Source organism: Lithobates pipiens, unplaced genomic scaffold (assembly GCF_037356315.1).
Source record: "Lithobates pipiens isolate NorthernLeopardFrog02 unplaced genomic scaffold, aLitPip1_a1.2 Scaffold_16, whole genome shotgun sequence".
Lineage (NCBI taxonomy): Eukaryota > Metazoa > Chordata > Amphibia > Anura > Ranidae > Lithobates > Lithobates pipiens.
The window spans coordinates 318,067,486-318,081,546 of NW_027507748.1; the positions used below are offsets into that span (position 1 = coordinate 318,067,486).

The following is a 14,061-nucleotide window of genomic DNA, read 5'->3' on the forward strand; positions in this document are numbered from 1 at the left end:
TATCCATACACCATCACCAAGGCAAATCTTGTGAATATCACCCAATGGATTGTGAGTAGATTGCCTACTCACCAGATAGACATGACCTCTTTAGTTAAAAAGAATGTCACAACAGGCGGTGTGTTATATATAACTGTGGGCTTGCTGGGCTGCCAGTGGAGCTGTAGCTGGAAACCTTTAAGATCCTCCTCCTCCACCATAGGTTTACCGTTATGAAACAAACATAAAGGGGGACCATAGCGTAATACAGTTTATTAATAACAATAGTATAAAAACAATGACAAAAATAGCTGCTCACATTTTGTAGTGCCTTGTCCCAGCACTAGGAATAACCGCAAAAAAAATACCAAGTGATGAGATCCGGAGCCTGTGCTCTGTAACTGGCATACGTTCCACCGCCATGGTATTGTGAAACCTTAAGTCGATGACCGGAAATGACATGACCGGGATGCGCCTCGACGTACGCTTCATTTTACAACTTCATCAGGATGATTTTTCTGTTGTAAAATGAAACATACGTCATTTATGGTCAGCGACTTTTTTGATGTCTCCTATAACTTTGTTGCTTGTTAGCACACGAGCACTGCAGAACAAATAATTAGCTCCTTGTGCCTCTTCTCCCTCTATCCATGAGAGCTGTGCTGTGAATTGACTATAGGAGGTTGTTACCAGGTCAAATTCAGGTACGTGCACTGCCTGCATTAAATAGTATACATTTTAATTACAGAGATGCATTCTTTTGGAGCTTTTTACATTTGCATGAAATGCATCTTGGAAATAAATCCCCAAGGATAGAATTATGTCATTGCTTTTTTCTTTTACGATACTGGCCCCAGGCTTTCTTTAACATCTTTGCGCCACTGCATGGCGAGGCACTGATTTGGATCAAGCTAGCAACCATAAAGTTGAAAAGGCTGGACCTACACCTTTTTAAAAACAGATCAGCATTAGCTGCTACTATACTTGACCCCTTACAGATGAACTTTATTCATGCCTGTTTCAGGGAAATGTTTTTCGTTATTTTCTAAATACAACACATGTACACATTATTCCTACGATATCACTATTCATTTAGTTACATTTCAGTGAAACAAGGTCTTGAGGCATGTAGCTTTGTTGTCATTCATTCGTTTCTCTTGACTGATGCATGACCAGTCACTTTAGGCCCTATTCACACTTGGTGATTCGGAACCTCATTTCTGCCCACCGTTTTAATTTGCATGGCAATTGGTGCAAAACGCGCATCGAACGTAGCATTCATTCTAAATAGTGGAGTGCAGGAATGGCCTTCTAGGCAAAGTAATCGTAGCTTTGTACCCTCCACTGTAGTATACCGCATCCTATAAACTCACGGAAGAGGACTCATTCCTATGCTGGTGTCAAATGTCCAGCAGACTGTACTGAACATTCAGAACTGGTAGTCCTTGGTCCTGAGACAGAATCTGGAGTACCTAAGCTTCCACAGGTGAAATGCCTGTCTCTTTAATCCCAGGTGGAGTCCCTGAGCTCTTCGGAAATTCCCTTGATTCAATTCTGTATGAGGTTGCAGGGAAGATGGTAGCTGCATTTGATGTGGTGCTCTTATGTCCAGTTTTACTCCAAAGCTTTTCAGATCAATGGCCTGTCAGTTTGTGACAAACAGGTGTCCATGGATCTGCCTATGTATCATACCAGATTGGTTTTGTAATGGTGGGTGTCCATGCAGATGCTGAATGCCGAGAAATTCTTCCTTCCAATGGTTTGGAAGGTCTTAATAATGAATGCCAGCTGAATGGGCTTAGGAGGTGTTCTACGGAACCTGGAGCATAAAATTTACAGTCAACCTCCTAAAACTTAGACCATTTCAGCTGGCTCTTCTACACTTATCTGGTTTCCTTCCAAGTCTCCCTGTCAGGGTGCATTGGGACAACCCTATGACTGTGGCATACATCATCCACCCAAGAGACACAAGAAGTTGCCAATTGAGAAAATTACTCTTGTCTAATTTTGGGCAGAACTTGACATTTTGACCCTCTCTACCATCCACATTCCAGGTGGGGGAAGTTGGCAGGCAGGATTTTTCAGCCATCAGCAGCTGAACCTGAGAGAATGGACCCATCCCTCCCAGAGGTGTTTGAAGAGATTTATTTGTGGTGGGAATGCCAGATATGGATCTTTCGGCGCCCATATTCAACAACAAACTGGACAGGTTTGTGCCTCAAACCAGGGATTTAAAGGCATTTGCAGTAGATCCCTGGTGACTCCTTGGCATCAATTTTTCCTGATCTATGCCTTCCCTCCACTGCAGCTTTTTCCCAGCCTGTTGTGCAGGATAAAGATGGAGGGTGTTATGTTGATTCCAATTGGACCTGCTTGGCCAAGGAGAGCAATGTATGTGGACATTCTATTCTTGGCAGACAAGCCATGGGCTCCTCTGGGTCAGCCAGATTTGTGGTCTAATCTTCCAACCTGGTTTACAATTACTGGCTTTGACGAGTCGCAGGCTTATGGAATTGGCTGTGCTTTCCCAAACAGTCTATCCTGGTTCTTCACAAAGAAAAGATGGCGTCGAGGTCTCAATCCTTTTTCTTACATAAGGTGGCTTCTTCATTCCTCTTGAATCAGAACATTGTGTTGCCATCCTTTTGTCCTAATCCAAAGCATTCTAAGGAGGAGGTGCTTCACTCTGGACATTGTTCTAATGGTTCAAATTTATCTGAGGGACTATAGCTTTGTTTCAACAGTTTGATTCCCTGTTTATTATGCCTAAGGGTTGTTGCAATGGTTAGGTTCAGAAGATCTTGCAGGTGGATTTGTAATGAGTTTCCCCTTTGTTCTGTTCAGCAGCTAAACAGCAACTACATTTTTTGCTGACACACACAAAAAGGTAGTCCCAAGAAAGAACTGTTGGTTCTCTGAACTGTGAACATAAAGTGGGTGGGGTTAAGTGGTTACACAAAAATATGTAGCCCACCACGCTGCAATTTACAGTAATTGATTGCACTATAGCACCTTATTAGAAAGTAATCTCCATACCTATAGATGTCAACTCTCTCTAAACGACTCCAATATCCACTGAAAGGGTGGGTTCCCAGAAGCCATGTTTAATAGGGAGGGGGGTACCAAATGACAAAGCCACCATTATTGGCCATTGTAACCCTGCTGCCCATAGTTGAAAGGTTAAAACAGTATTAAACCAAAAAACAAAAAATGGACTATATTGTAGCTTACTGTTCTTTGGATGTGGTGGCTGTGTTCGTTTTTTTGTTTTTTATCCCCTCTGTTTTCACCTGGTGATCTGGCGAGTAAAACACCTCCTGTTTTTAGAGTGCCTCCACTGTGGATGAAGGAGCACACGGGGCACATTTGGACAGCAGCACTGTCAGTCTGGGGGGAGGGGAGTGTTAGATGGACTAGTAAATTTAAATACACCTACACACTGTAGACAAACTCCAGCTAATACTCTATAGACATTTACAGCATTTCCTGTCGAAGTCTCATCCTTGTAACTGCTATATCTGCAGGACAGTTTTTTCTGTTGAAAAACAATAGATTTATTAGCTAAAAAAAAAGAAAAGTAATTCAGCAATCAAATCTAATTGGTAAACTGCAATGTAATACTGTAAATGTTTGCTTTTTAGTACCACTATTATCGGTGCCTTGTGGTAACAGAGAATTCTGTCTGGTGAATTTCCACATTTTTGCTGGGACTATGAATTTCAAACCCAATAGAGCTACTGTGAACCCATGGAAGCAGTGAATTCGAACATAACACCCTAGTCACCCATGATGGGGTGGCTGAACCAGTGTCCAGTATAAATAAATCTGTGCATATATACTTTCTCAACAAACTTGGGAAGCAGTCCATTATTTCACTAACTTTGCATAAGTCTTCTGTATATTCTGTATTTTGCTTTTTGAATACCTACAGATTTATAACCATTCTTAGAACATTTTATGTTTCTAATATGAGGATGTTTTTAGTTTCAACAGATGTCAGCAAAGGATCAGAAGAGGAAAATGTTTCAAGCTTATCTTTGGAATCCTATGCCTTTAATTTGGCTAAAGCAATAGAAATGGATGCAAAAATTAGCTTGTTTGGAGAGGAAATATTGCATCCATCCTCTGCGCCAGCCATTGCAGGGAATTCTGGTACAAGCCGAGGTGGCAGGAGTCATTTAATCCAAAAGCAAAAAATTGTCCTGCAGAGTATTGACGAAGGGCCTATTTGAGGTTGCAATTTTCATTGTTATAATCAATCAGCTATGTGTTTGGGCTTCTCAACAATTTGGCAAATATATCATAGTTTGTGTATTTAATGCCATCCTTTCTAAATGTATAATTAGAATGGGTGCAGACACCCGCTAAAATGGATTTATTTATTTTTGGCTTTGTATATAGCGGACAAGGGTTAGAAACGCTCAAGTTATATTCTAACCCCCGAACCCCTATTGGGAGAATGTCATTACCTTTTCAGATGTTGAAAAAAAATTCCCCTGATTTCCTGTCTTATTCAAGTGTGACAGGAAATCTTCTCAAAACAGACACAGTATTAAAACTCTAAACTTAATTACCCTTCTCCTCTTTATTCATAGCAAAAATGTGACCAGAGTTTTTTCCTTAAAGTGGTTGTAAACCCTTACATATATTAAGGGACTGGCCTCAACAAATCCTCCTGCATAAGTTGCACCTGTTTATCTCCAGTACTCTATTTTCTACATCCATTCAGTGCACAATTTATAAAGCTTGCCCAAGCTGTATGTCGCCGCCTGTCGCCATGATTCTTTTGGTGTCAGGAAAGCTTGTCAGAAGTGATTCATGCTAATAGCAGAGAAACAAAGCATCCACTTAGTACTTTTAATTGAGACAAGTGCACATTATAGAGGTACATGCTTTGTTCATATTTCATTTTTGAGGTTTACAACCATTTTAAGTGCTGTGATGCAAACTAATTTTAAAGCATTATGCCATGCAAAAGAAACAATAACTAGCCATTGTTGTAGGTGACAATTTCAATACCTTTTTAACCACTGCTAAGAATGTCACTGCTATTGTAATGTTTTATTAATTATTCGCACAAAGTGTTCTAAAGCAGTGTATTTTCCTCTTTTTGTGGCTAGTAGCAGTTCATATACTCCAGATCCTGTCATAGAATAAGCAATCAGAATCTTCTATGCTGTTAGTGAAACTGTACTTCTGCCTGTTTGCAATACATTTGCTATCCAACCACGACCATTAGCTGAGTTGTGGAAACGCTGCTTATTCAGCAAAGTACAGTAATTGCAGTAAACTGAAACGTGGTTGATTGCTATACATTGTTAAACCACCATATCTCTTAATGCCTATTACACACGATGAGAAAATCAGATCAATAATACACATTTTGGAGCAATCATACAAAAAGCTGATGGTTAGTACACAGCTTTTGAAAGGCGAACGGTCACGGTAGTTAATGGGAAAATATCAGAACTAACAAGCACAACAAAAATTTCTTGTGCGATAACAAAATAAACAAATTTGGTGTAATTAGTATGGCATTTGTGTGAAAAAAATTGTTTGACCAAGACCATCCATACTTGGAAAGGAAAGAATACATTGCAATACAATACAACACATTACATCACTTCCGAAGTTGTATTCTGTTGTATGACAATTTTCATAACTTTAGTAGCCTATTGTTTTTTGATATGAGACTAGCATGCAAAAAACAAAACAAAAAAAGGACGATCGTTCATCCGATATTCTTACCGTGTGTACTAGGCGATACACTGCCTTACTGAATAACCAAACTCGATTTGCTTTTATTTGCCATACTTATCGGTGGATATAATAAAGCCAAAATACAGTTACAGTGATAAATTCCAGAGTAAGTTGAATACTGTTTACTTACTGTCATGGATCCATGCAGACTGTTTACTTTTGTGCATGTTATTGAAGTGTCAGTCCATCAAATGCTGATATTACAGTACATCCATATGTGGACTTTATTGAGTATTTCGCTGGCTCTTTTCCTACATTCCTTGGAGATTTTGGAGTCAATATATCCTTTCCTGAGTTTTGGCCTCCACATTTCCTTTCCTTGTATTCTCACTACTTCTATTGTAGCTGGGTCTTTGCCAATTCTGCTGCATTCTCAAATGTTCAATAAATAGAGCCTACACCAGGAAGATTGAGGCACCCTTGTAGTAGTCGAGGTAGGTGCTTATTTCTTGGAATTTAGATATGGAAATCTTGCTGCAGAGTTGCGCAGAGATTTAAGAAAACCGTATTTAAAGGATAAGTTCACCTTTGGAACATGTTACATGTTCCACCCGTTTTTAGAGTAGAACATGTTCCAGCATCTGCTCTGCCCACAAGGCCATGTCATTAATTCACAGTTTCCTGTGAAGGAATGCCTACAAGTACCATCAGCCATTGCAGCTGACAGTTTGTTGTTTTCAGTTGGGGCACTGGTGAATGGTCTTGTAGTCCGCTGATCTTTCTACTCTCAGGTAACTAACTGCCGGCAGACAGCTATGCTGAGAGTTGAGACGCATCCCGGTCATGTTTTTACCTGCAAAAAAAGTGCATTTATAATTTTTTTTTTTTAAGTTGAACTTATCCTTTAACCTGTCCACTACCATATACTCAAAACTCACTTATCAGTCTTTGATGGACTAACCTTTTAAGTAAAGCCTTAGATGCGATATACAGGTACTGTTGATTACACTGTTTTTAGAAGATATTCCTTTTTGTATTGGATTTTTTTCTTTTGGTACGGTTAATCTGTTTTTATAACTACAGCATACTTTCTTAAGTTTGCAGCTGGATTGTATACAGCACTAGGTATATTTTCTTTATAGCACTAGATCTTGTTTACATGTATTTATTATATATTTTGTTTTTACATTGAATGTGCCTGTTGAAAAAGGTGGTATTGTGTGTGTTTGTTTTTTTTTTTTTGTTTTTGTTTTTTTATTTATATAGACCAAGCAAATGTATTATGCAACAAATTATTTTAAGTAATTCAGGAGTATTATTTTGCCTTTTTTTCACATGGTGCTATCAGTAGCTTTATGCTTTATATCAGTATTGCGAAAATGCATAGCTAGAACATGCCCAGATAGCAAATGTCAAATCGGCATATTATAAAAGTATTTGTGAAAAAGGATATAAATGAATCATGTTGGAATCCTTCATTATTTCTCACATTTTTAGGAAGATTTATGAAGCAAGTTTCCAACAGAATCAGGTACTTGATGCAAGTGAGGCTGCCTTTATTTAGCCCCGGAAGGTTTTCCTCCTTTCCTGACCAGAGCACTTTTTGCGATTCGGCACTGCGTCGCTTTAACTGACAGTTGAGCAGTAGTGCGACGTTGCACCAAAACAAAATTGATGTCCTTTTTTTTCCCCACAAATAGAGCTTTCTTTTGGTGGTATTTGATCACCTCTCCAATTTTTTTTTTTTTTTTTTTTGCGCTATAAACAAAAAAAAAATCGACAATTTTTAAAAGAAAAATGCAATATTTTTTACTTTTTGCTATAATAAATATCCCCCAAAAATATATAAAAAAAATTTTTTTTCCCTCGGTTTAGGCCGATTGGATTGTTCTACATATTTTTGGTAAATCGCAATAAGCGTATATTGATTGGTTTGCGCAAGTTATAGCATCTACAAAATAGGGGATAGTTTTTATGGCATTTTTTTTTTTTTTTTTTTACTAGTAATGCCGGTGATCTACGATTTTTATCAGGGCTGCGATGATATTGCAGCCACGTCAGACAATTTTGACACATTTTTGGGACCATTGGCCTTTTTTTCAAAGCGATCAGTGCTATAAAAATGCATTGATTACTGTAAAAATGTCACTGGCAGTGAAGGGGTTAACACTGGGAGGGCTATCAAGGTTTAATTCCCTAGTGTGTGTTCTAATTGAAGGGGGAGGGGACTGTGTAGGGGAGATGACAGTTCGCTGTTCATACTCTGTATGAAGAGACGATCACTCAGTTCTCCCCTCAAGGACCCGGAAACTGTTTACACACACAGATTCCAGTTCTCTGTGTGCCCCGAGCGTTTGTGGGAGCCCGGCGGTGATCGCAACCGCCGGGCACTCGCATCTGCTCTGTGGGCAAGCAAGGGGCGCGTGCGTTCCCCTAGTGGCCATAGGGCAAAGTGATGTTACATAACATAGTTTTGCCCAGATGTGCCACAACTGCGGCGGCTTGTCGGCAAGTGGTTAACTCAAAGAATTTCCAGCAGTTTTAGGAGTTTGCCCTGCAATTTTGGACAAGTATGATAGTTTGTGATTGGTTTGACTTTAAACTTGCAGTTTTTTTCTTCCCTAAATTCTCTCACAATTGAGAACAGGCTTTATATTGGAAGAATGCTGATTGTGAGCAGCTGAGGAAGGAATTTGCCGATACAATCCATTTTCTGGTTTATAGGAATGTTAATTTTATGTTTTCTCAAAGCCAAAGTTACTGGCTTCTTGAACCTGTAGGTTGTGACATAATGCATCACGTTCCAAATGATTTTTCTTGGATGCATGACTTTCTGAATTATGTGCAATGTCACGTAATATTTATATACAAGGAGCACAATACATTGTGTTCTCAATATATGTATGCAATGGTACTTTTTAAGTTATGGAATATTACAGTAATGGGTATCCCAAAAGGTGTTTTTGTTGTGGCTCAAAGAGAAATGAGTAAATGTTAAAGGGGACTATTTCCACCACTCCTTTTAAACATTGACATGTTGTGGATGGGCAGTGTTATTTACTAGTTGCTTTATATGGATTGTATTTTGAAACAGTAATTTGTTTTGTACTCTGCTTGGGTTTGGCCTTATAGGAATATTGTATTCCTGTTCTAAACTTGGAGGTTTCCAGTTGACATTTCAGTTACATAGTTAGGTTGAAAAAAGACACAAGTCCAACCCAGCGAGTTCTGCAAAATTTCTGCAGAAAATCTGTCATGAGAAAAAAGTATTTTCTACCATTGTTGGCCACCTTGTGCAACCTGATAGTTGTCTGGCTGACTTTCTTCAGCAATTTGAGTCTCTGGCATAGAACAAGGGCACTACCAGTGAATTTCAAATTTCAGAGTTCCAGCTCATTGACTAAAATAGCATTGACAGGATTATTCCCGGGCATTTAATATTTTTTTAAAAACAGTGTTGGTTCTGCTCTGTATTTGTTGTACTTTTTTTCTTTTTCTTTTCATTACAAATGTACTTGAAGGGATTTTAGAGGGAAAAAGATGGAAGGGGCAGAAAGCATTTGCGTAGTTATAGGTATGTTTTAAACAACTATATCAGTATTGGGCAGCAATATGACAGCATATTTTAGTGTTTGTGTGATAATTAAACCAAAAATTTGTCATCATAATTAAGTGCCACATGGCTGAGTTAATTAATATACGGTATAGCCAGCAGATATATGTAGAGGACAGAAGCTATCAAGTCCTGTCCCGTATACCAATGCAGGGTCAATGGAGCATGTTCTAATGGCTGTATCTTACCAATTCTTGATGTAAAGTGTTTATATGCATTTTTAGTGCCTTTGTCAGCAGTATTGCTGCAAGTAAGAACTACATGTTCCAAACATTTGCAGTGCTTTGTTTAAATAATTTAAGTGTCCCTACAGGCCATGTTTAATTGACCTTCTTTCAGACATTCTACAGCAGACATTCTTATTCAATTGACAGTCTGCTTGTTCCTTCTACATGCAACCTGCATTTGAACTAAGCAATGGGGAAATCTGAATTTGCAGAGGCATATTTATAGAAAGTAGCTTAAATGCATACACCACCTTGGCAGCTTCAAAACACAGAAATGTTCTTACTTTGTGATAGCAAACACCATCTTTCTAGTCTTGAACCCAGTGGTTCTGCTTTTGATTTTGATAAACCTAAGTCCCTGACTAGGTTATTTGAACTATGTACAGTATGTCTGGTAAACCTTATCTCATAACACTATCGGAATTAATATCCTGATCATTGTCACCATCTGTGCCTGGCTGGTGCATTGCAGCATCTTCATCTGCTTCACCCTAAGCTCCAATCCTTTGGTGACTTCAGTACTGGCAGATTGTCGCCATGTGGCACTGGTGTCATGGCTGAAGGCAGATTGGGGTATTTAGCAGAGAAACCAGCTACATTAGTCACACAGAAGTAACAGTCTGTCACATAATCATTCTTTTCTTGCCAAATTATTGGGACATCAAAAATAATTGGCTTCTGAGTTCCTCTGAGACAAGCTCTAAGATCGACAGCACATTTTGCACAACAAAAGCGAGGAGCCCAGGTCTTGTCTTGATCATCAATCTTTCAACCAGTGTACAGTTCATACATTTTAACAAGTCCAAGCCATGATGTTTTAGAGATTTAAGTGTGTACTCGCCACAAATTTAACGGAGCATATCACCGCTGTTCTGACATTGGTGAGAATTTTTGCTGTCACCAATTGTCCTATGCCAAGTCTATAACTAGCTTACTTGTTATGTAATTTACATGTACATAAACAATGCTATGCCTTGGAACTGTTGCATCAAAATACATGGAAACTGATATCATCAAAATGAGCAGCATCTGTGCTTGCAAGCTTCTTTTATAGCCTTTTTAAGCAACATATATCCAGCCTAAGCATGTCCAAACTCTATTATCTCCAAAAATGGTATGCAGTATTCTAGGACATTCATGAGCTACATAAAGCATCCTATAACAAGTGAATACTAGTAAACTTAAAATATATAAGTGAAGTAATTGAAAAAAAAGATTTCTATAAAACAGTATGTGATAGGTTAAAGTACAGTTTTTTTGTGCTTAGCAGTTTAAAAAAAAATCTAAGAGATCCACCAAAAAGTGTTCAGGAAGAAAAATCTTTGTTGTCCAGTGTTATGATATTCCAGTGTCGCAAGCACTCTGAGACTGAAACTGTACCAGTTTTTACTGTGTCAAATCACCTGGGCGTGTACTGTTCAATTTCTGGTATATCCCCTATGGGGGACAGCTGAGAATGCAATGCTGCGACACAATGCATGTGGAACGTGCAACACATCATTTCTTTTTTTTTTTTTTTACGTGTCATGTCTACTATATTAGTGTGAATGTGTTTTTTTTTTTTTCTGCTCCCACTCTTTGGTATTAGTTGAAGCACCACTGGCACCCCACAAGAGTTCAAAGGTTTGACTTGCTGCTACCTACAAAATGTCTTCTAACCTCCCCTCCTCCTTGATTCGGCCCAGCAAAACTCCTTTCCAATGAGTTATTCCCATTCTGAAGCAATTAAGGTTTCTATTCCAACTTGTTTACCATTCCCAAAGCAAAAGGTGTCTTTATGCCCATTTTGGGTCTGAAAGCATGCAACAATTTTCTTGTAAAAGAAAATCTCTAGAGAATCTACCTGGTCAGGTATTGTCTTCCTCCTTCCAAGAGACTTTCTGACCTCAGTGAACATCAAGAATGCCTACATGCATGTCCCCATTTTTGCAGGACATCAACGTTCCTGTGTGTTTGCTGTTGGCATGAAACACTATTTTGCTGCCCTTCCCTTTGGGCTGCTCTCCACACTTCAAGTGTTTATCAAGGTGCTGGCTCTCAGGGTACCCCCCTGTTCTGAGATACCTTGATGAACTCTTATTGAGGAAACAGTTGACACAGACTTCATAAACCTATGTGGACCATAATGTTCAGACTCTCTAAAGGTTCAGCTAGATTCTGCACCTTCAGAAGTCAGAGCTAGAACCAACCCATCACTTGGGAGTATCTAGGTCTTATAGATACTGTAAATTCCTCCTCACACTAATCTGGAAAAGTCTCATGACAGAAGCCATTTCTGACAGGCTGGGAAGTAGTCCTGGACAGTTTGACGTGCAGGGGACTTCGTCACCTGGAAACACGCTTCCCGTTCTTTTGTCCCAAGGACTGGTTTGCCTAATGGCTGGCTTCTCTTGAATGGTCCTTCTGGAAAAAACAGCATTTGATCAGTGCATGCAGCCAATGATAGGCCGTGTTCTGATGGGGCTGAGTCCCCACTGACAGAATACAATAGCGCAGCAGGGGAGTTCCCTGCATCCACATTGCTTGTGTGGATGTGGGCATCTGTAATTTTTTTTTTTTTCCTTTTAATCCACTGGTTTTAGGGGGGGACAAAAAAAAACTCCCTTCTGCTTTACTCTTGCATATAAAACACTAATATTTAAAAAAATTAATGCTGCCCCCTTCACCCTTCACTTTGCTAAAATGTATTCTGATAACTGTATGCTATTATGATATATAGTGATGGCATTTTTGGTGTTTTTAAATTTGATTTATTTCATAAGTGTATTCAGATTTAGTGCACACGGGCCGAATGTTGGACGGCATTGGTCAGTTCAATAGAAACCGGCCAATGTTTGGCCCGTGTGTACAGAAGTCGACCGTTGGGTTGGCTTCGGTCAAATAAGGTCTTCCAACCAGCTTCCTGATCGGTTATCTCAAACAATGGCTGAGAGCGCTGACCGGAGTGTTCTGGCTGGGGGCCGTCCCCCTGTCAGGACACAATAACACAGCAGGACACCAACATCGAATTGTTAGTACAGTGGCTCTGACCTGAGCTGTCAGTCGGCATAGTATGTACTAGGATTAAGGCCTCATGCACACTTGACATTTTGCTTACTCTCCTAAACTCCTTTCCTCCTAGCAGGAGTAACAAATTTAGGTGCATCAAGCGTTTGGGTGTTAATTCATGTGCAGGAACGGACCTGTCAGAGCACCGCTCTCCCCTATGGGGGATTGGATGAGGACGGACTCACACTTTTTCGGAGCGGGTCGGATGTCAGCGGACATGTCACCGCTGACATCCGACACTCCATAGAGGTCTATAGAGCGTCCATTTATGGTCCGCCTAAAAAAACTGATCGGCGGACCTGAACGGACAGTCCGCGTGAAAGAGGCCTAAGTGTGTTTAGGCGTGTCAAGCCTTTTTTTTTTTTCTCTGCTCTTCCTGGATACACTGGCTATTTTTTTTCCCTGCCTCGAAACTCCTCTAAAAGCCTAATGGTGCATGGACACAGAGGTTAACTTGCAGGGGCATTTAGAGACAGGGAACAAAAAAAAAAACCCAGGAGCAACCAAAAAAATGCACCTGCTGAATCACGTGGCAGTGTTTTTGCTCGCTCAGCATGTAAACATAAAGACAAAATCTAAATGAAGATATCTGAAAAAAAAAATCATACCCTGTATGCTATTAATATTATACATTTATCAGAATGCAGTATTTTTTTTTCTTCGCTAATCATTTCAAGGGGGTCGATTTCATCTGCTTATGACATGAGCTGTTCTTTGAGTCATGCACAATGGGTTGCTCTCACATGCCTAAAATATGCAACATTTGAAATGAGCAGACTGGCATTAGGCTGGCTTGAGTCAGCTTTTTAAAAATGTTCTGCAAGAAACTTTTAATGGTGCATCTGTTCTTAACTCGCGTGCTGCAGACGAGTTTGTAGCTGTAAAACTGAACATATTCTGCATCACTGAAAGTAAACTGCCCTGAAACGGTTTAGCAGCTTAAGGGTCAGAAAATGGCAGCTTGAAACAACTTCTTACACAGGTGTTCTGCTTAATGACTGAATTCCTATAAGTATGTTTTTTTCATATGGTCATGTATTTGTTTATAACCTCCTACTAGTATGCCTTGGGAACTGAACTGTGTAGCTAAGTATTGGTGAATTTTTGCTTCCATGCCTTTTTTTTTTCTAGCATTTTGTACTGTTTGCCAATTTTTTTTAGCATATTCTTTTAAATTGTCTTCTTTTTTTATGCATTTGTTTTTTGTACAGAATTGTAAATACACATTTTGTATTGATTTCAAATTGACTGTATTCGTTTTAATAAAACACATTTAGTAATAAAGTCTTGTGTGTTTATTAATAAAAATCATTATAAACCAAAACATCAGTTAGAAGCTGTCTCTGTAGTAAGAAGATCTCAGCACTGATGTATGTCTGTAGAGAGATACACATTATCTATTCTGATTTTGTTTATTTAAATTGGATTTTTTATTCAAATCGCATATATATATATATATATATATATATATATATATATATATATATATATATA

At 39.1% G+C, this 14,061-nt stretch overlaps 1 protein-coding gene across 1 annotated transcript in view; it reads left to right on the forward strand.

The window, feature by feature from the left end:
• GPR161 (G protein-coupled receptor 161) overlaps positions 1 to 13,851 on the forward strand; it is a 42,361-nt gene extending 28,510 nt beyond the window's left edge. The window contains exon 6 of the mRNA XM_077481671.1: positions 3,964 to 13,851. Within this exon, the coding sequence (XP_077337797.1) occupies positions 3,964 to 4,211 (248 nt within the window). The 3' untranslated portion in view covers positions 4,212 to 13,851. The remainder of the gene's footprint in view (positions 1 to 3,963) is intronic.
• The last annotated feature ends 210 nt before the right edge of the window (positions 13,852 to 14,061 follow it).